The sequence below is a fragment of the Protopterus annectens genome, chromosome 4.part0 (genome assembly GCF_019279795.1).
Source record: "Protopterus annectens isolate FY-2018-M chromosome 4.part0, PAN1.0, whole genome shotgun sequence".
Lineage (NCBI taxonomy): Eukaryota > Metazoa > Chordata > Ceratodontiformes > Protopteridae > Protopterus > Protopterus annectens.
This window is the reverse complement of record NC_056733.1, coordinates 580,030,806-580,050,644: the sequence shown is the minus strand read 5'-3', so window position 1 is coordinate 580,050,644 and position 19,839 is coordinate 580,030,806. Positions and strand designations below refer to the sequence as shown.

Below are 19,839 nucleotides of genomic sequence, written 5' to 3'. Positions count from 1 at the left end.
CATCCTATTGATTCCATATGCAAGACTGCATATGAGGAAACTTCAATAGTACCTGAAAAGTTTATGGAGTCAACGTTCTCACAGTCTGGAAGCAATGATTCTTCTCATACCCTGCCTACAACATGAGTTTCTATGGTGGGCAAAGGCATGTTACCAAAACATGGGACGGCCCTTCACTCTCCCCCCTGCCAGCCAAACCTTAACAACAGATGCATCGGATTATGCCTGGGGAGCCCACATGGCAGGAAGATGCATTCAGGGCATGTGGACCCCAAAACAAATGCATCTGCATATCAACCAGAAAGAGATGCTAGCTGTTCAAAATGCCCTAACAGACTTCATGGACTTACTTCATCCAGGACAACTACTGATAAAGACGGACAACACCAGTCATGTGGTATATAAACAAGCAAGGAGGCACACACTCATACCCCCTTTGCAGATTAGCCATGGCACTGTGGGACACAGCTTTGACCTACCAAATACATCTTCAAGCTCAGTTCCTGTCAGGAAAACAAAATACACTGGCAGACGATTTAAGCAGAAATCTTATGGATCCTCACGAGTGGAAACTAAATCCACAAGTCTTCAGCATGATAACACAGAAATGGGGGAGCCCAGACATAGATCTATTTGCCTCTCCTCAAAATTATCAATTGAAAAGATTCTGCACAAGGACTTATCACAGACAAGCATGGAAAGAGGATGCCCTGTCCTTCAGTTGGAAAAACCTATCAGTTTACGCCTTTCCTCCTCTGCCTCTTCTCCCCAAGGTCCTCCTAAAAGTCAGACAAGAGAAACCAAAGATGATACTAATTGCCCCGGACTGGCCCCATCAGTACTGGTACCCAATCCTAAGGAACTTATCTCAATACCCAACTTGGACCTTACCTCAAAGACCTCAACTACTGTCCGAGCAAAACAATCAAATCCTGCACAATCAACTACAGACACTGAACCTGGCAGCATGGCTGATCATGTAGTTATACAAACAACACCTCTCAGTAAAGCTGTGATGGATGTCATTTTGGAAGCCAGAAGGCCTAGTGCTAGAAAATCTTATGCTGACAAATGGAAGAGATTCTGTGCTTGGAATCAAGCACAAGGAACTGATACAGCAGAACCAAATATTCCTCAGATATTGCAATACTTAACTGAGATGCTTGGCAAAGGCCTTTCTTTCTCATCAATCAAAATCCATGCCTCTGCCATTTCAGCTCATTACATCACAAAGCCACCAATCTTTTCTCAACCTTTACTAAAGCAGTATCTTAGAGGAGCCAAAAATTTAAGGCCTCCTAGATCATCACTATTACCTGCATGGGACCGCAGTTATGTGTTGGAAAAGCTCACCCTGCCTCCATTTGAACCAGCTGCTACCGCTGATATAAAGTTCTTATCATGGAAAAGAGCTCTGCTACTAGCAATGACTTCAGCAAGAAGAGTTTCAGAGCTACAGGCCCTCTTGGCTATAGAGCCTTTTATCATATTTTACCCAGACAGGGTGTCTCTGAGAACAAATCCCACTTTTATGCCTAAGGTGGTTTCCAGTGTGGCTCTTAATCAAACAATTCATCTACCAACTTTTTATCCAAATCCGTAGAACAAAGGGGAGAGAATTCTGCATTCCTTGGACGTACACAGACAGCTAAGATTCTACTTGAGCAGGACTAAAGCTCTAAGAAAAACTGAGCAATTACTAGTGTCATATGCTGCAGGATCAGAAGGAAAGGCTATTTCAAAGCAGACAATTTCAAAGTGGATAAGCCACTGCATCCGTTTCTGCTACTTACACCATGGTAAACCTGTGCCCAAGGGCATTAGGTCTCATTCCACCAGAGCTGCAGCTACTTCAGCAGCCTTTCTCAGAGGAGTACCAACCAAAGACATTCTAGAGGCTGCTACTTGGAGTTCTGTTCACACCTTTACAAAGCATTATCATTTGCCTCTCTACTCTAAGTGCAGGACAGGCTTTGCCACTGCAGTTCTGCTGGGCCTTATAGCTGCACCTAATGCTGTTTAGCACCATCCTCCCAACCATAGATTTGGGATTCTACCCAAATGTAATGACTGCAACAGTGAAACATGAAGAACATAGTACAGTTGTGTACACTTACCATAAATGTAGATGTTCGAGTGTATTCACTGTTGCAGTCCAGGTTACCCTCCCGCCATCCTCCTGTCATTCTGGAGTTTCTTTCCTTCTCTATCTTCTACAACCTCTGTGGTGTATTTGCTTGTAGATGAAGGTTAAGTTTATATTGATGCATATATATATATATATATATATATATATATATGTGTGTGTGTGTGTGTGTGTGTGTGTGTGTGTGTTTTTTGCTATCTTTTTGGGGGCACCTGACATCGGGGGCAAGAAAAAGTAAAGAAAATGGCATTGGCTGCATGTTTTATACCCCTGACGACCTGATGTTATGGAAGAGAAGACAGCAACTGACACAGGACCCAAGACTTTGGAATTCAGGCCGACTGAGGGCAACCTGCCAGCAGATTACCCAAATGTAATGACTGCAACAGTGAATACACTCGAACATCTACATTTATGGTAAGTGTACACAACTGTACTTTCCAGCCCCGGCCCAAGCCACAGTGACCATGGATGCTTCCCAACTTTGGTGGGGGGGGGGGATTGTTCGGGCTGAACAGTCCAAGGCCTGTGGTCCCCTGTAGAAACCAGCTTGCACATAAATGTCCTAGAGATGAGGGTGGTCCTTCTAGCATTGCAGGCCCTTCATGCCTGTCTTCCTCTGGGAATGATTGCCATTCAGTCAGACATGTCAATGGTCTTGTATATCAACAAACAGTGAGGGACCAGATCTTACCCTCTTTGTTGCGAGCCCATGAGAGTGTGGGAATGGGCTATTTCCACTGGTCGTTTTCTCATTGCAATGCACACTCCGGGATGATCCAGCATCCTAGTGGACAGGCTAAGTCGGACTATTTTGATGCCTTACGAGTGGTCTCTGAATCTGTCAGTAGCGGAACAGATCTTCCGTGAGTTGGGCCAACCTTGCTGCGATCTCTTCACATCTCCTTCCAATGCGAAGTGTAGCGAGTTTTCCGCTCTGAAGCCCCCTGCCGGTGGAGTCCCCCAGAGATGCTCTAGTTCATGCTTGGCCTCTCGGTCTTCTGTATGCTTACCCTCCAGTACCTCTTATTCAGAGGTTCCTACAGAAAGCTCGTCGACCGGGGAGCAAACTGATCCTCATTGTCACGTTTTGGCCTTGCCAGGTATGGTTTCCCTTCCTTTGGTCTCACCTTCTGTCTCTGCCTTGGATCCTGGATCCCATTCACGATCTGATTTCACACCCTTCGGGGGTTCCTCATCTGAATCTGGACAGTTTGAAGCTCACAGCTTGGCTGCTCCAGTTCCCGTGATTGCTAGGACTCCTGGATTATCTTTCTCAGTTAGGTCTATTTTGGTGGCTGCTCATAAGTCTTCGACCAGGAAGGTTTATCGCAGCAAGTGGAAACGTTTTTCCTTTTGAGCCTCTCAAAGGAGTTTAGACCCCTTCATGGCTCCTGTTTCTGCCATTCTTGATTTTCTAGCTGATATTTTTCAAAACGGAGGTAGTTCTTCTACTGTCAAGGTTCAGTTGGCTGCCATTTCTCATTTTCATGTGGGTGAGAATTCTGCCTCTTTAGCTTCCTCCAGACTGTGTAAAGCCTTTAGTAAAGGTACCTTTTTGTTATGCCCCCTGGTCAAGGATCCTGTTCCCTCATGGGACCTTACTATGGTTCTTCAAGCTTTGGTCGCTCCACCTTTCGAGCCTGCTGCAACAGTAGATCTTAAATATTTATCTTGGAAGACAGCCTTTCTGGTGGCTATTACCTCTGCCAAAAGGGTTTCAGAACTGCAGGCCTTGTCCATCAAAGTTTCTTATACGATTTTTCACAAAGATAGGTTTTCCCTTTGGATCAATCCATCCTTTCTTCCTAAGGTGGCATCACCAGTCAGTATCAATCAGACCATCAATTTGCCTGTGTTCTTTCCTAATTTTACTAACAAAATGGAATACAAACCACCTGCTGGATGTTCATAGGCAGTTACGATTCTGTTTGCACATGACAAGAAATTTCCGTAAATCTGATCAGTTGTTTGTATCCTTCTGTAAACCCTATTTGGGGAACCTATCTCCAAGGTCACTGTTGCTAGTTGGATTTCTTCATGCATCCTTCAGGTCTATAAGGACAGAGGCATGTCTCCTCCGGGTCAGGTGAGAGCTCATGCCACTAGAACGATGGCTAAGTCTGCGGCCTTTTGGTCTAGAGTGTCTTTGGATGATGTTTGTTCCGCAGCTACTTGGTCCTCATCTCATACATTTATTTCTCATTACAAATTGGATTTTACTTCCAGAAGGAGAGCATCCTTTGGTTCCTCGGTGCTCCGGAATATCCTTCCATGAGGGCCTCCCAGGAGTTTAGTAGCTGGGGACTCTGTCCCACAGGTTGAAGACCAAATGAAGTAAACTACTTCAGATAAAAAAGTTATGTACCCACTATAACATTCCATCTGAGTAGTTCTACTTCATTTGTCTTCAACCGTCCCTCCCTCCTTTCCCTGGACCATGGCATATGAACAGCCTACGGGCTGCAGTTATAGGTTACAAGTATTTTTACAGGTCGGGTTATCAGTATAAGGTTCAGCAAAGTCGATCTGGGGGTTGGAAGGTAGTGGAGGTGTATTATGGGTAAGGGGAGGAGCTTGGAGCTTAGAGCAGATGCTAGTAAAGTTGTCGGCTCGGATCCGGTATCCCACAGGTTAAAGACAAATGAAGTTGAACTACTCAGATGGAACGTTATGGTGAGTACATAACTTCTTTTTCTTAGCCTTATACTTTGGCATGTCTGCAGCTTCCATACTCATTACAGAGTGCCCTGCTCTGGCTATTGCTTTTTGCAGAATTCAGGGGATACAAATTTTCCCCTACCTGGATGACTTTTTATTCAGACCTCATCCAAGGGAAGCCCTTATGCTACATCTCAAATTTACAATGTCTGTTCTGAAAAGACTGGGATTTACTCTCAATCTAAAGACATCCTCCCTAACCCATTAGGGATATGGTATTCTTAGGTTACAAGCTCAGTAACCTGCTAATGGCAGTTTTCATCCCTCAAGAGAAAGTTCTGACTCTATGATCTAAGCAAGACAGATTCTCAGAGACCTGGCATACATGGCAGCCACAGTTCCAATAGTGCTGTATGGGAGGAAGAACCAGTGGTACCTGAAATCCCTTTGATCTAAGCACTTTCATCCCTTAAGACTTCCACATCCCTCTCTTGTCCTTTATTAAGTGGGAGGTGCATTGGTGGATATCTCACGTAAAACTTGGACTTCCCTTCCCTTCCTAGCACCCACATCCATTTAAGACCTACCCATTGGGACTCATTCAACGTGGCCTGGGTGCATGGACAGGCTTCTCAACAATACACGGGCAGTGATCCTCCAAAGAACATAATAGTGTAAAGAAGATGAAAGCCCTCATCCAAGCCTTGCAGGTGCTCTCCCTGCTGTGGAATCCTGTCTCCCTGAATGTCTTCTAAAACAGCACATTAGTCATGTGGTGTGTCAGCAGATGGGGACACCACATCTTAGAAGCTATGCAGGCTAATTCTGAGGGCATGGGACATAGCCATAGAAAGAAAACTGTCCCTACAGGCAGTTTACATTGCTTCAGTGGACAACATCCTTACAGACAACCTCAGCAGATCCCCCCCCCCAAATGGATTGGCAGAGGGAGGTCTTTCTGGGCATAGTCCACAAATGGGATAGACCTCAAATAGATATTTTTGCCTCCAGCCAGAACAGACAGCTCAGACCATTCTGCTCTAGGACTTCTTGTTGCCAGGCCTGGAGGATGGATGCCATGTCTTTCAACTGTCGAGAGAAGTTCCTATATTCCTTCCCTCCCATCTCCTTGATCCCAAAGGTTCTGTTGAAGATACAGAGGGACAATCCAAAAATCTTCCTGGTGACATCCTTTTGATCCTGTTACCACTGATTTCCCCCTTCAACTTAATCTTGCCAAGAGCAATCACTTCAACTTACCCCACAGAATGGCCTTATTCATACAGGGCATGGGCTTTCTTATTCACCCCAACCTTTAGGCTCTCAACCGAGCTCTTTGATTGATATAATTTTAATTCCCTTCAGGCACCAGTTCTCCGAGGATGTATTCCAAGTACTTCAGGAGGCAAGAAAAGTTACTACTAGAAAATCTTTCATCTCGAAGTGGAAAAGATTTTCTGTATGGTATTGCAAGAATGAAGACCTCAATTTGATGGGTAGACTATTTTGTCATACATGTGACAGCTACTTAAAAATGATCTAGTCTACCCCTCCATCAAAGCATCTGCTATTTCTGCTTGCGTGTCATTTGTCTGCCATTGTGTGTAGAAATGAGGTCAGACAGTTCTTATAAAGCATCCTTCACTTGAATCCTTCCAGCTAAGCTATCCTCCCTCCTTGGGAATTTTCATTTTGTTTTAGAAAAGTTTACCCAGCCAATTCTGAACTGGCATCTTCAACTTCACTAAAACTTTGTAACTGAAAAACATTTCTGCTCATTGCTTTTACCTCTGCTGAAAGAGTTAGAGTTATAAGCACTTATGGCAACCCTTCCTTTCCTTATCATTCATAGGCTAGGATTTTTTTAAGGGCTAATCTTTGAACCAATCCATTCATTTGCCAACCTTTTTTCCTAATCCTCAAAACAGAGGTTAGATGATCCTTCTCTGCCTGGACATATACCAGTAGCTAAGGTTTTATCTTTGGCTTGGGAGTTGGTTTAATGGTTAAGGTATTTGCCTCACAGACACAAGGTAAAAGATTTGATTCTCACCTTGGGAAGGTAAATTGGATAGGCTTAAAATGGCCCATAAGGGCAGTTAGCCTAGTGCTTACCTATGAACCTTGAGTAAACAATTCAATTCAGAAAGAATCCTCCACTCCAACAGACTGAGGTCATATGCCATACGTATAGAACAACAAGAATGTTTTTTAGCTTTTGGTACCCAGGGCGGCTGTTAGGTTACCTTCTGCTGGATAAATCACAAGTATTGGAATATTGAAACAATAATCAGGACATCTAGTGTTATGGTAAGTACTTACACAGTTATACTTTCTCCATTTTCTGTGATGCAGTGAACAGGGAGTCAGTATATTCTCATCCAATGTGTACAGGCACTGGATGATGTAGCCATTTGATGACCCTGAGGTGACTACACACACACACACACACACACACACACACATGAAGAAAAACACTCCATACCATGTATGTAGCAGCTAAGCTTTATTTATTTTTCCTTTCAAGAGCATTAAGACAACATCTTAAGCCTGGTGTACAATAATATTTTTTTTCTCCAAACAGAATTAGTTACATCCATCTTATGGCCCATTTCCGAATGCACACTCAGATTAAAGAACAAACATCTTGCATGATCTCTGGATTCAGATGCATCATACGACCAGAGTGGCTTCACATGTTTTCCCCACCTGAACTGCAGCGGCTTATGTCTGGGGATAATGCTGAGATTGACCTTGAAGATTTAAAGTAAGTAAGACTATGTTAGTAAATAATGCATACTTTTTGAATTAGTGCCTTGAATGTTTAAGCGGTCAAAATCTAGGTCGTTGTCAGTAGCATTAAAAAGTAGAAAGATATCTCATCCCATTCTCTTTTTAGTTTGTATAGCCATCTGTTTTCATCGTAGAACTATAAATTGTTCTGTAGTTACTAATTGTTTCTTCTGCATCTTGTAAGTGACAGGTATGAGGTAATCTCTTGTGAGGTAGAGCCACTGGAGGCAGGACTCTGTTTCACCATCAAGGCATACTTTTCCATTCATATCCTCATCTTTTGCTCTGGAGCCTTCTTTCTGCGACTTGTAGTTGTCTGTGTTGTGCTTCTTGAAGAAATGGGCTGAGTGTTTAACAGGTTTAAGGAGGTTTGGACAGAGGTAGATTTAAAGAATTAAATTGAAAGAAACAAGAAAAAATAAGGAAGGCATTTCACATGATGAATAGAGGATACTGACCAAGATTTCATAGTAAACAAGACATGTTTTAGGTGCATATAGGAAAAAGGGGAAAGCAAGATTCATTATAAGATAACAAGGAGTGAAGTAACAACATGGAAGGGGAACAGGAAAAGGGAACTACTAGGAAACTTGCTTTGTCATGCTTTCCGTCATTCGGTAGGCCTTTTGAGTTAAGAAAGAGTAATTTAAAGATTAGTAATGATGTAAACAGAGTATAGCAACCATGAAGCTAGAGAAGGAAAAGTAGCAAGGACAATTTCTTTTGGGGGGGGGGGGCACAGTGATGAGTCACAATGCAGTCTGCTGCTGCAGGTTCTGTCAGTAAGCTGTGCACTCTTTGTAAGTAGTGTTGCTTCTGTCCATTTTACCTTGATCATAGCTGTAAAAAAACTTTGTTTTCTAGTCTTAGGATGTATAATTTAAACTGTTGTTGAAACTGAATGTAGGTAGATCTATACTGGTTCATAGGTTCTTACTAAGTTTGCTGTCAAGGAGACTGTTGAGAAGCTCAGCCGCATTACCCATTACTGATGGGAGACTAACAGTGCCCCCCATTAAGTAGATTTTCCTCAGATATCTCAGGTGAAAAATTATGGAGACCTATCCAGTCATCCAGGCTGGTTTAAAAGGTTGCTATGGAAATATTCTACTTGATATGTTAAGGCAATGTATTCTACAAATGGGTCATACGTTGGGTTATGTACATGCTGTGCCATTTAGTGATGATGGGATAATACAAGTTTAGTTCTGTGTTTTCTTTCCTTGATGCTTTGCCTCCTGTTGCCACTGTGTTTGTTGAGGCTGTGCCCCGTGCTCCTAATGTGCAGTGATCTTGGTGATGAGTATATTAATTTGGTGTTGGGGGTGGGTGGGTAAAGGAAGATTACTTTCACAAAAAAACTTAAAAACGTTTAGTGAGACTGCCTTCAATGATTTTGTTTTTGGCTACTTAGTGTTTTGGCTTTGTTCTCTGTTTGGGTTAGAATTTTGTTTGTTCAGTGTGCAACCTTTTTTTAGGTACATTAGAGAAAGAGAAATTAGATTGCTGGAAATAGAGTGGAGGAAGTTGTGAAGATGAAAAGAAAGATGCGATAATTTTGAATACTTTACTTTGTTCACAGATGGGAAGCGTTAAAGATTGCTGTAGTTGCTGGAAAGAATTGTATTTTGTGGTAGGGGTGACTGACAGAGGAATTCACTTAGAGTAGAGACTAAAAAAGACGTAAAGTGAGTTAGAGTCAGGCAAATCAAAAGCAGCTGCTGATTGTCACAAGAGGTGCTAAGAGGATTTGCTAAAGGGATCAGGAAGCCATTCAGAAAAGGCTGCAGCAGTAATTTTGCACAGGAAAGGTCAGTGAAAGTTGCTGAATGTTACAGGCTAGTCAGCTTAATGTAAGACAAGGTGCTAGAGATGGCTTTAAGAAAAATAACACATCATGTAAGAAAAATGGTGGTGATTGGTATTCACAGTTGAAAGGTCATGGTATTTTAAATCTGATTATCATGTATAATTAAGTAACAGATGCAGCAGGTGTAGGGTTGCCACCTTTTCAAATGGTCAAAGTGTGGGACATTTTTGGTACAAACATCAGATTTTACAGGCCGACACATACCCATGGCCAGTGCAAAGGATATAGAACTTAACGTTTTTGCCTAAATAGAAGCTTATTCTTGTAGTATTTTAGCTGCTTATTATAACATTTAGGTATTTCAGATATAGAATAACTGTTTTATGCAACTATTACATAAAATATAGGAAATAATTTTGTCCTAAAATCTCAGGACATTTGCCATTTTTACAATTTTTTGTTAGGACACAACTGCCCAAAGAAGGACTGTCCCTCGCAAAGTGGGACAGGTGGTAACCCTAAACACCACCTCACTGGATATAGTGTTTCTTGACTTGCAAAGATTTTTGCATCTATATCGTATATGATGTTTTGTTGATGTAAATACTGGTTCGAAATTTGTGGGTTGAATTAAGAATTTGCTCGAAAGGAGTCTGTGTATTAGAGGATTATTCATCTTGGAAGAAGAAGGTACTGGTAGCTGTGTTCCTTGAGGATGCATGTTTTTCAGTCTTTATCTTTCATTCATGATCTCTACTGTTTCCTGCTTTTATATGTGCATTTCACTGTATTTTTGAGAAAGGATTGCTCCTCCTCCTCACTGTTGCTGCTGTAAGACTGTCTTGAAATCACTTTCTGCAAGTTGTTTAATTGGTAGCATTGCACTTTTAGATCTCTTCTACTTTGTTTCTACATTAGAAGGACTGGGTTTACTCATCTTGTGACAGGAGATGTGTGCTTATTGTGTCTGAGATGGGAACACACAAAATGGCTCATAGTGTAGTCATTTATTCGCCAGAGGGTTCATTAGTTAGTTTTCAGTTTTTTTCTGTGCTGCTATAAATTTGGAGCATTTTCCCAGAGATACATGCCCTGTACGGTAGCAAACACCTAGAAAATAAATTTTCCGTATAGAACAGTCCATAAAACATACTCTGGAAAGCAGTAGTTATTGAGTAAATACCTTGTGTGCCAACAAGCCTAGAGCAGCTAGTTGGACATCGAGTGGCAATACCAAAAGATTTAGTAGAATTCGCTATTGTGAAAACATAAAATCTAGTAGAATTTAGTACTGGTTGGCATAATCCCAGTAAAGCACCCTTATTAATCTGCACCAACAAAGCACCATTAGTAGCCTGCTTAACCCCATTACACCACCCCTTTTAGATCACCAATCAAAGGACTAGGCAGCATGGATATGCATTTTCTTAATTTCTCTGTAGCCAGCTTGGTGGATATGGGCATCTTGAGACAATGTAGCAGTTGTCTCATGTTTAGCGACAACCACATAATCTGTAAAGAAATGGACACCGTATGTGAGAGGTGTACTTAAAGAATGACACTGGAGACTAAACTCTCATGTACAAGCCCACATCAGATTGTTGAAACCACACACACAACAATCACGTCACTTAGCACACAACACCCACACACAGAGTAACATTTGCTGAGGCACTTAAAAACAATCTTCCTAAACAACAAAAATCACCTAGACTGCCTTTTGGCAAAGCTATGCCTCAGCAAGCCCAAAGGCATTCAGAAAAAAACGCACCTAACACTGTACATACAGTCACTCTGAATGGAGTCCCAGACACTAAGCCTAAGGCAAGCTAATACACTTCCCAGGACTCAGGTCACAGGGGACTCCATTGTAAGACATACTGATGGCCCGAAAAAAACAAACATTTATTTTTGCCGTTACTTCTGGGTGTTTTGTGAACTTGTCACAGTGCCCGGTGTAGTTTTTTTTTTTGAGTTGTCACCTTTTTAGGTGTTGTTTAGGAGTGAGTTTCTTCTTTTGGTTTTGGATATACTGATACCCCACTAACCAGGCTAAATAAGGAGAGGATAGCGGTAAGTGTCTTATGTGGAGCCAGGATCTGCTAAGTCACATACACACTCAAGTCATTACACCACAAATACCAGTATGATTCTATCATAGTCTGTGTAGGAGTAAATGATCTGAGATGTACCTCCCTTGAGTATATGAAGAGAGACATTATGGAGATCTCAGACTGTGTGTATCAGGCTGGTATGAGCCTGGCAATGAGCAGCATATTACCATCACCAAGGATAATGCCACAATATGAGTAAAAGATTACTTAAATTTTAACAATTGGCTGTCTTTCTGGTGTCATTCTAAGGGGTTCCAAATTTTGTCAGGTTGGGAGGACATGGTTAACAGGGCATGTTGCTTTGCCAAAGATGGTCTGCACCTGACCCATCTAGGCTTTTAAATACTGGATAAAACTTTATCCACCTCCGTAGTGACATTTTAGGCACTGCCAAATTGATAAACCTATCAACATAGCAAAATCAACTCAGTTGAACCTTGGGGGGGGGGGGGGGGTTATTACTGCTCAATGCCAGGAACCTGAATAAAAAAAAAACACTCCCTCCAAGCCATCCTCACACTCGAGAATATAGACATCTGTGCAGTTACAGGGACACGGTTTAAAGTGGCAGACAGTACGACAGTGCAAGGTTTCAGTGCCTTCCACACTTTTAGACCAGTAGTTGTACATACAAGAGATAAAAGTGGAGGTGTCTCAATATATATTAATAACAAGCATACCTTTAGGGTGGTCCAACAGAATGACATGCTTGAGTTCCTCCACATGCAGATCACCATAGACAAAATCCTGTAGCAAATCCTAGCCAGCTGTAGGTCACCCTCCATGTCCCAAGAAATTCACAATGCATACTCTGACCTACTAGAGACACTTACCAACCAATCTAACCACTACTAATAATCCTACTTAGATTGGAAATCCTACACAGCCTCAAATCTACAAGCACAGATTTCATAAATACAAACACCTGTGACCAACTAGTGAATATGCCCACTAGGGGCTGCAGCAAACTGGACCTTTTAATCACAAATGTGGAAGAATGCTGCATCCTCCCCCAGTGTCTTTTCCTCCCCGGTGAGGTCTGACCATAAAGCTGTCTTCAAGAAAATCAAACTCAACTTTGTAACCCTAGTAAAATCAGCAACTGTTACAAGCTGTTCCAAGGCAAAATACTTTATCTGATTTTGTCAGTTTTCATTTGTTCCTCAATTCTTGGGTTTGGATTGGATCCTCAGATCTGGCTCGGCTGCTTCTGCTATCTCGTGGATCACTGAAAGCTTTCAAGCTCTCCCCTGTCCCATAATGCACCAGTCCCTAACTTACCTCAGATCTCATTTGCCGCCTTGGCCTTGAAGTACAGACATGGTCGCTGTTTCAGCTGTTGAGTTCATTGCGTTCTGTGAGTTTGGATGTAAATCTTTATAATATTTTTGTATCTACACACATACACACACACACACACACACACACAAACACACACATTATATATATATATATATATATATATATATATATATATATAATGTGTGTGTGTGTGTATATATGTAAATATTATCTTTATCTTCTCTCTTTTCCTTTACATGCTGTGAAGTACTTGTGCACTCTTTTTTTATACCATTATTGGTAGATCATTCCGTACTTTCTGTACATCCTGTATTACCATAGTTGGTATTTTCTAATTTCTTGTATTTGTCTAAAAAAAAATAATTCTTTCCTTCCCTTTTTTACTTTATTAAAAATGTCTGAGAAACTCTTGCGTTTCAAAAAATGTTTGTCCTGTGGCCACAAAATTCCTTTATCAGACACGCATTCACAATCAGTTTACTGCCTAGGCCCATCTCATCTTGCTGCTATGTTATTTGTAAGGGTTTTAACCCTAGGGCCATAATTTAACCCTAAGGCCATAATAGACTGTAGGAACAAGCTTAGACTCAGGGGCTTGCTGCCCTCTAAACCTTCTGCTTCTCCAGTATCTTCTGGGGCTCATACCCCTAAAAAACCCAAAAAGAAAGATTCAAGAGAGCGTTTCCCAGAGCCAACTACTTCATAGGTGTCAAACTCGGAACCTCCTCCAAAAATGGCTAAATTTTTGGATCCCAGTTACTCGGATCCAAAATTCTGAAAAGAGGAAATCACCTTGGATCCGATTGCCAATCTTGGGTCCAGATCCAGTCACCTCTAGGCTGCCTTCCCCCTTCTTGGAGCATTCTCCAAGACACCACCAATCAAAGCCTTCATCTACAAAATCCTCATCTTATTCTTCTAAAAGTTTGACAGAAACTGATGTGGATAGGAAGATGAGGAAATTCCTGTCAACACAGATACAAATGAGAGTTCTCCTGGATCTGACCCCATCGAATCTGGAGACCCTTGTTAATACAGCTGTACCCTTGGTCACTCCTTTTCTGATCCGACCTATTGTATTGGAGCCGTTGGATCTGAAGGTCCCAGAGACATTCACATTGAATTCGAAGATACTGGTATCTTCAACTCCAGTGATGTCTCTGAGTGTACTGCCTCCTACTATATTGGAGTCAGATTATTCTTGGAGCCGTAGTTGTGCCGACAGATCTGGAGTGGTGGAGTCAGCACCAAAGCAGTCAGATCCATCTTTCCTCCCTCGCAACCTCTGAGTTTGATAGCTTGGCTCTGACTCCTCCTTCAAGTGCTTTACCTACTGGGAGGAGAGAACTTGTGGCCCACAAGCATGGCTTTTCAGAGCTGATGGCTTCCTTCTCTCTGAGGCATTCCACATTCAAAGTAGTGGAGAAAGCTTTTTCTATTCCTAGAGCTAGAACTTCTCCACTTTCTGCAGCTGTGACCTGCCTAACCCTTTCATCTGTATGTCTTGCCTCAGCTATCCTTACCACAGGGACAGCCAGCCCAAGTTAGTCACCAGGATATCCAACACGGTATACTGATTTCTTCAGGCACTTCTCCAGAGCATCCCACTGAAGAAGTTCCCAGGACGAAAAAGTGCAAAAGGAGGCCCCTGGACTCTCCTCAAGAGTCAACTCACAAAGATTCTGACTTCAATGAAGGGGGAAGTATTCCCAAAATCACCACTTAGCGACATTTCATTTGGAGACATTTTGGAACTCCTGAAGCAAAGGGGGTAGTTGGTCTCCCTACAACCTTTCCCAAGAGGAGTTGGTATTCTTGGAGGCTTTTGGTGCTGGCTTGTGTACCTCCTGAGTAACTCCTCCCACTGATGAGTTCATTGATTTGGTCTCTTGTTGGGCATGGGAGGAGCCTGATACTGTTGAACCAATACCCAACAGACTAGTCAAGATTCTGGCACCATCTAGGGAATCTGTTGGAGCAAAGGAATACCAGTTGATGCCTTGGTCATAGCAGCAGCTACAAAGAAGGATCTAGCAGAACAGAGTTCCTCTGTCCACCCCCCTAACAGGGAGTCTGGGGTGATGGACAAATTAGGGAAGTGTGTTTATGCTTTAGCGACCTTTGCCCTTTGGTCACTGAATTATTTGGCACACTTCACAAGACTACAGATGGATCTGATTAAAGAACTTACCAAATCCTTCTCAGAGACTGTATCCTCTGAGGCAGAGAGCACTGTTGCCTCACAGTTGGCTACCCTTCAGTCCATTTCCAGTTAGTCCATGAGGCGTATCTCATGCAGCAGAAAGTACCTCACAGGTGGTGGGTTCACCTATTTCCATCAGGAGGCATGCCTGTGTGCATTTGTGCAACTTTGTAGAACCATGCAGAGCTTCCTTTGTCAATGCTTCCTCTGACTGAAGTTCCTTATTTGGCTCCAAAGTGAAAGACAAACTCTCCAAGTGTGAGCAAGAAGGTAAAATCCTATCTGCTGTGGGGTTACATTTTTTGACCCCTCGATATCAATCTTTTCTAAGAAACAACGAGGTGTTTGAAACATGTGGTTCAAGAAATCCCAGGTTCATTTCCAAGAGCCACGTGAGGGGAACTTGAGTGGAAGATGCCGCCCTTGTGGCAGAGGTGGGCTGCAAAATCAAGAATTGAGAGATTCTTTCTCTAAAAGATCCTCCTGAAAGAAGGCCCGACTGTCTCTGGAGGTGGTCGGGGGTCATCTATTACTGCAGCAAACAGCCTGGCCAAAAATTACAAAAGATTCATGGGTGCAGAAGATAATATCTATAGGTTATATAATACCATTTTCCCATCCACCCCTTTTGTTTACAAGAAAATCCAGGATGTTCCATCCAGTCAGAGGGAGGAATTAGTGCCAGAAATAAACAAGCTACTAGAAAAAGAGAGTCATCCAAGAGGGTCCCCCAGACCAGAAAGAGTCCACAACTTACTCAAGATTCTTTTTAGTGCCAAAGAAAATGTGGGACTGGAGAGCAGTTTTGTATCTCAGCAACCTAAAATCAGTCAGTTCAATACACAAAGTTCCAGATTATCACAGTTCAGTCTATTCTGTCATTTCTGCACCAGGTCGATTGGATGTGCTCGATAGATCTTCAGGATGCATTCTATCATATCTATATGAACAGACGCACCAGGAGATATCTTCTCTTCCAGTTAGGAGACAGTCATTTCAGAGCTCTGCCCTTTGGTCTTACCACAACCTCCAGGGTGTTCACCAGTGTATGGCAGTAGTGACAGCTCACTTGAGGCTTCAAGGATTCCGAGTGTTTCTGTATTTAGACGACTGGCTCATTACAGCTCTGACCAGACATCAACTGATACAGACCCAAGATCACAAACTCCATATATGCATTTCAGTCAGTTACAACAAATCTTATCTGGAACCAACACAGACATTGGAATTCATCAGTGTTTGTATCAACATGATCACACAAACAGCATCTCTCCTTTTGACAAGAATTCAGACTATTCAGTTTCAGGTTGGGAAAATCATTCAAATCTCTCCTCTCTCAGCTCAATTAATCCTCCAAGTTTTAGGGTCCATGTTGGCAGCAATCATCCCGGTTTCATTGTCAAGGTACCATATGAGAACACTTCACTGGACGTTAGCCAGTGGTCCATTCTTTACCAACCTCTATCCAGTCAGATAAAGATAACTCAAGCTTACAAAAGATATCTCCTATGGTGGATACAATCAAGTCAAGTACAAGAAATTGTCACTTTGTTCTTCCTCAACCCAAATCCATAGTGACAACAGATGCCTCCCAGATCTTCTGGGGGGGGGGGCATTTTCTAGGAAGGACAGTCCAAGATACATGGTCCCACAAAGAGAGCGACAAGCAAATCAGTGTCCTGTAGAGGAGTGTGATCCTTCTAGTGTTGCAGGCCTTCCAAGACTCTGTCCCCACTGGGACTGTTGTGATTCAACCAGACAATTTGTCACTGGTGTGGTACGTCGGCAAACAAGGCAGGACCAAATGTTATCCCTTGTGTCAAGAATCTTTAAGAGTGTAACAATGGGCGATCTCATCCAATTGATTTCTGATAGTAACGCACATTCCAGAGAAGTTACAACGTGATTGCAGATAAGTTAAGCAGGTCCATTTTGATGCCTTATGAGTGGTCTCTCAGTGTGAAGGTGGTAGAGAGAATTTTCCATTGATGGGGTTAACCCTGCTGCGACCTTTTTGCATTCCCTCTCAGCAAATGCAGCAGGTTCTCTGCCCTGATTGCCCCACGGGGAAGTAACCAAGAGATGCTGCCATTCACGATTAGCCTGCCGGTCTCCTTTATGCCTATCCCTGTTACCCCAGTCCCCAAATTTCATCAAAAAGCATCTCGATTGAAGAGCACAGTAATCTTCATTGCCTCGTATTGGCCTCATCAGATTTGGTTTCCCTTTATTGGGCCTTATCTTCTTCATCCTCCTTAGATCTTGCATCCATTTCCAGATCTGCTGTCTCTCCCAACAGACTCGATTCATCCAGACATTCCAGGCCTAAAGTTGACAGCATGGTTTCTCTACTTACATTGATTGCTAGACTGCCCAGGCTCTCCTCCTTTGTCCATCATATTTTTTTTTATCTTCCAAGAAAACATCCGCCAAAAAATTTTACAAGAGCTAATGGAAAAGATTTATATTTTAGACACAACAAAAATGATAAGACCACTTCTTTGCTCCTGTCTCTAAAGTTCTGGAATTTCTTGTGTTAATCTTCAGTGAATGAGCTAGCTCTTCTATGGTTAAAGTGTAATTAACTGCCATCTCCAACTTTCATGCTGGGATAAATAATTCTTCTCTCACATCTTCTAAACTTTGTAGAGCTTTTGTAAGATTATCTTTTCTCCTTAGACCTCCTATTAAATATGCCACTCCTGCTTGGGATTTAAATGTACTTTTGCAGGCTCTAACCCACTTTCCATTTGAATATTCAGCTAAGACAGAACTGAAATATTTAACCTGGAAAACTATCTTTTTAGCAGCAATTACCTCTGCCAGAAGGATTTCTGAAGTACAGGCCTTGTCTTCTAAGCCCACTTATTTGATTTTCCAGAAAGACAGAGTTTTCTTGAGACCCAACCCTTCCTTTTTTACTAAGGTGATGTCAAAATCTAGTATCAGTCAAGTTATCATCCTACCAGTTTTCTTTCCAAATCTCATGTTAGAAAATAGAACAACTGTTAGTATCCTTTTCAGGTTCAAAATTGGACAAGTCACTCTCTAACGTATCATTAGCTAAATGGTTGACTGATTGTATTACCTTTATTTATACTAAATTGTGCATGTCATTACCCAAACCACCAAATGCACATTTTTCCAAGATCTATGGCTGCTTCTTCAGCATTTTTGTCTAGATCTTCTCTAGACAATATTTGTGCCGCTGCAACTAGGGCCAGTCGTCATACCTTTATTGCTCATTGCAAATTAGATCTGGTCTCTAGGGGTGGAGGAGCTTTTAATTCAACTGTGTACTTACCCATAACATTCAATTATGTACTTACCATAACTTTCTGTGTTGTCCATTTTCATTCTTCCTCAACCTCCCACCCACCAACCCCCTCCTTGTCATCTTTTTGTAAGGATCAAAGATACTGAAGGAAACCCTGTTCCTTTCTTTGAGTCTTGGATTTTGCTGGTTACCTTTCTATTGTTATTCCTTTGCAATACTCGACAGATATAAGGGGCAGAAAACAAGATCTGAAGTATGTTAGGGACTAGGGCATTATGGGAAAGGGAGGAGCTCAAGAGCTTTCAGTGATCCATGAGCTAGTAGAAAGGGCCAAGTCAGATCCAAGGATCGGGTCCAAACTGAAGAGTTAAAGAAGAATGAAAATTGACAACACAGATGGAACATTATGGTGAGTATATAACTTCTTTTTATTAAGTGACAGTTTGTCAAAATTCAGTCACCTCCAAACCCAGAGAACACAGCCGTCTACACTGAATTGCTCTCAGAAACACTGTACAACCATGTCAGTAGCTGCATAAAGGCCGCTGTACCTACCAGAAGTAAGCCCAGAAATAGCCCTGAAACAAACCATCCTGGTGGCATCCCAAATTAAACAGGATGTACAACAAAAGGAAAAAAATATGGTAAAAATCAGAAAGGGTAATTCCCATAAAGATAAAAACTGTCTCATTAAACTAAAGCAACTAAGAAGGCTAATTACATCAAGCAAAGTCAACTTCGAAGTTAAGATAGTCTCCCTGGTGAAAGATAACCATAAGGTCTTCTTCACCTATGTCAGAAACCTCAAGGGCAGCATACAGCAGTTTGCTGAACTGGTGGTTAATGGTGCCACAGTCACTGAGCCTGGCAATGTAGCCAACCTGTTAGTAGAGAAATTCAGTTTCAGCTTTACCCCTCTCTGACCCCAACCATCCTCCAAGAAATACCCTAAAACACAACCCTTCCTATTATAGCTGTGGAGCATGTACTGGCTGTGCTAAGTAAAAGCCAAGAATATAGTCTCAGTGGATCCCAATATTATCCCAGGATGTTTCCAGAACAGTCTAGACTTTTCAGGACCCCTGGAGTCACTATTTAACTGTAGTCTTAAAACAGGCTTTGTGCCATGCGAATGGAAGACTGTGATGATCATTCCTCTTCATAAGAGAAGGCAGATCCTGGTAACTACAGACCCATTAGTCTGACTAGTCTTATTTGCAAAGCCATGGAAAAAAACTATCATATAAAATTATCAACAAGGCTATGAGAGACCTCCAGACACTGGATCCCTCCAAGTTCGTCTCTGTCAAAGGAAGGTCATGCAATACTGAACTCGGTGGATTTCTTTGAAAGGGTCATTAAGGCAATGGATGAGGGGAAAGCAGTCTATACTTCCTACATAGATCTGGCTAAAGCATTTGATACAATACCCCACTCGGGCATTGTCATCAAACTCACAATACTAGGCATTAACCTCTTTGTAACTCACTGGATAGCTAACTGGCTCATGGATTGGACCCAAGAGGTTAGGAT

The 19,839-nt window shown here is 42.1% G+C and overlaps 1 protein-coding gene across 2 annotated transcripts in view; it reads left to right on the top strand.

Moving 5' to 3' along the window:
* Positions 1 to 19,839, top strand: part of UBE3B (ubiquitin protein ligase E3B) — a 2,006,489-nt gene that overhangs the window by 1,771,137 nt on the left and 215,513 nt on the right. For both annotated transcript variants that reach the window (XM_044068510.1, XM_044068511.1), the window contains exon 25: positions 7,392 to 7,574. In XM_044068510.1, the coding sequence (XP_043924445.1) occupies positions 7,392 to 7,574 (183 nt within the window). The remainder of the gene's footprint in view (positions 1 to 7,391; positions 7,575 to 19,839) is intronic.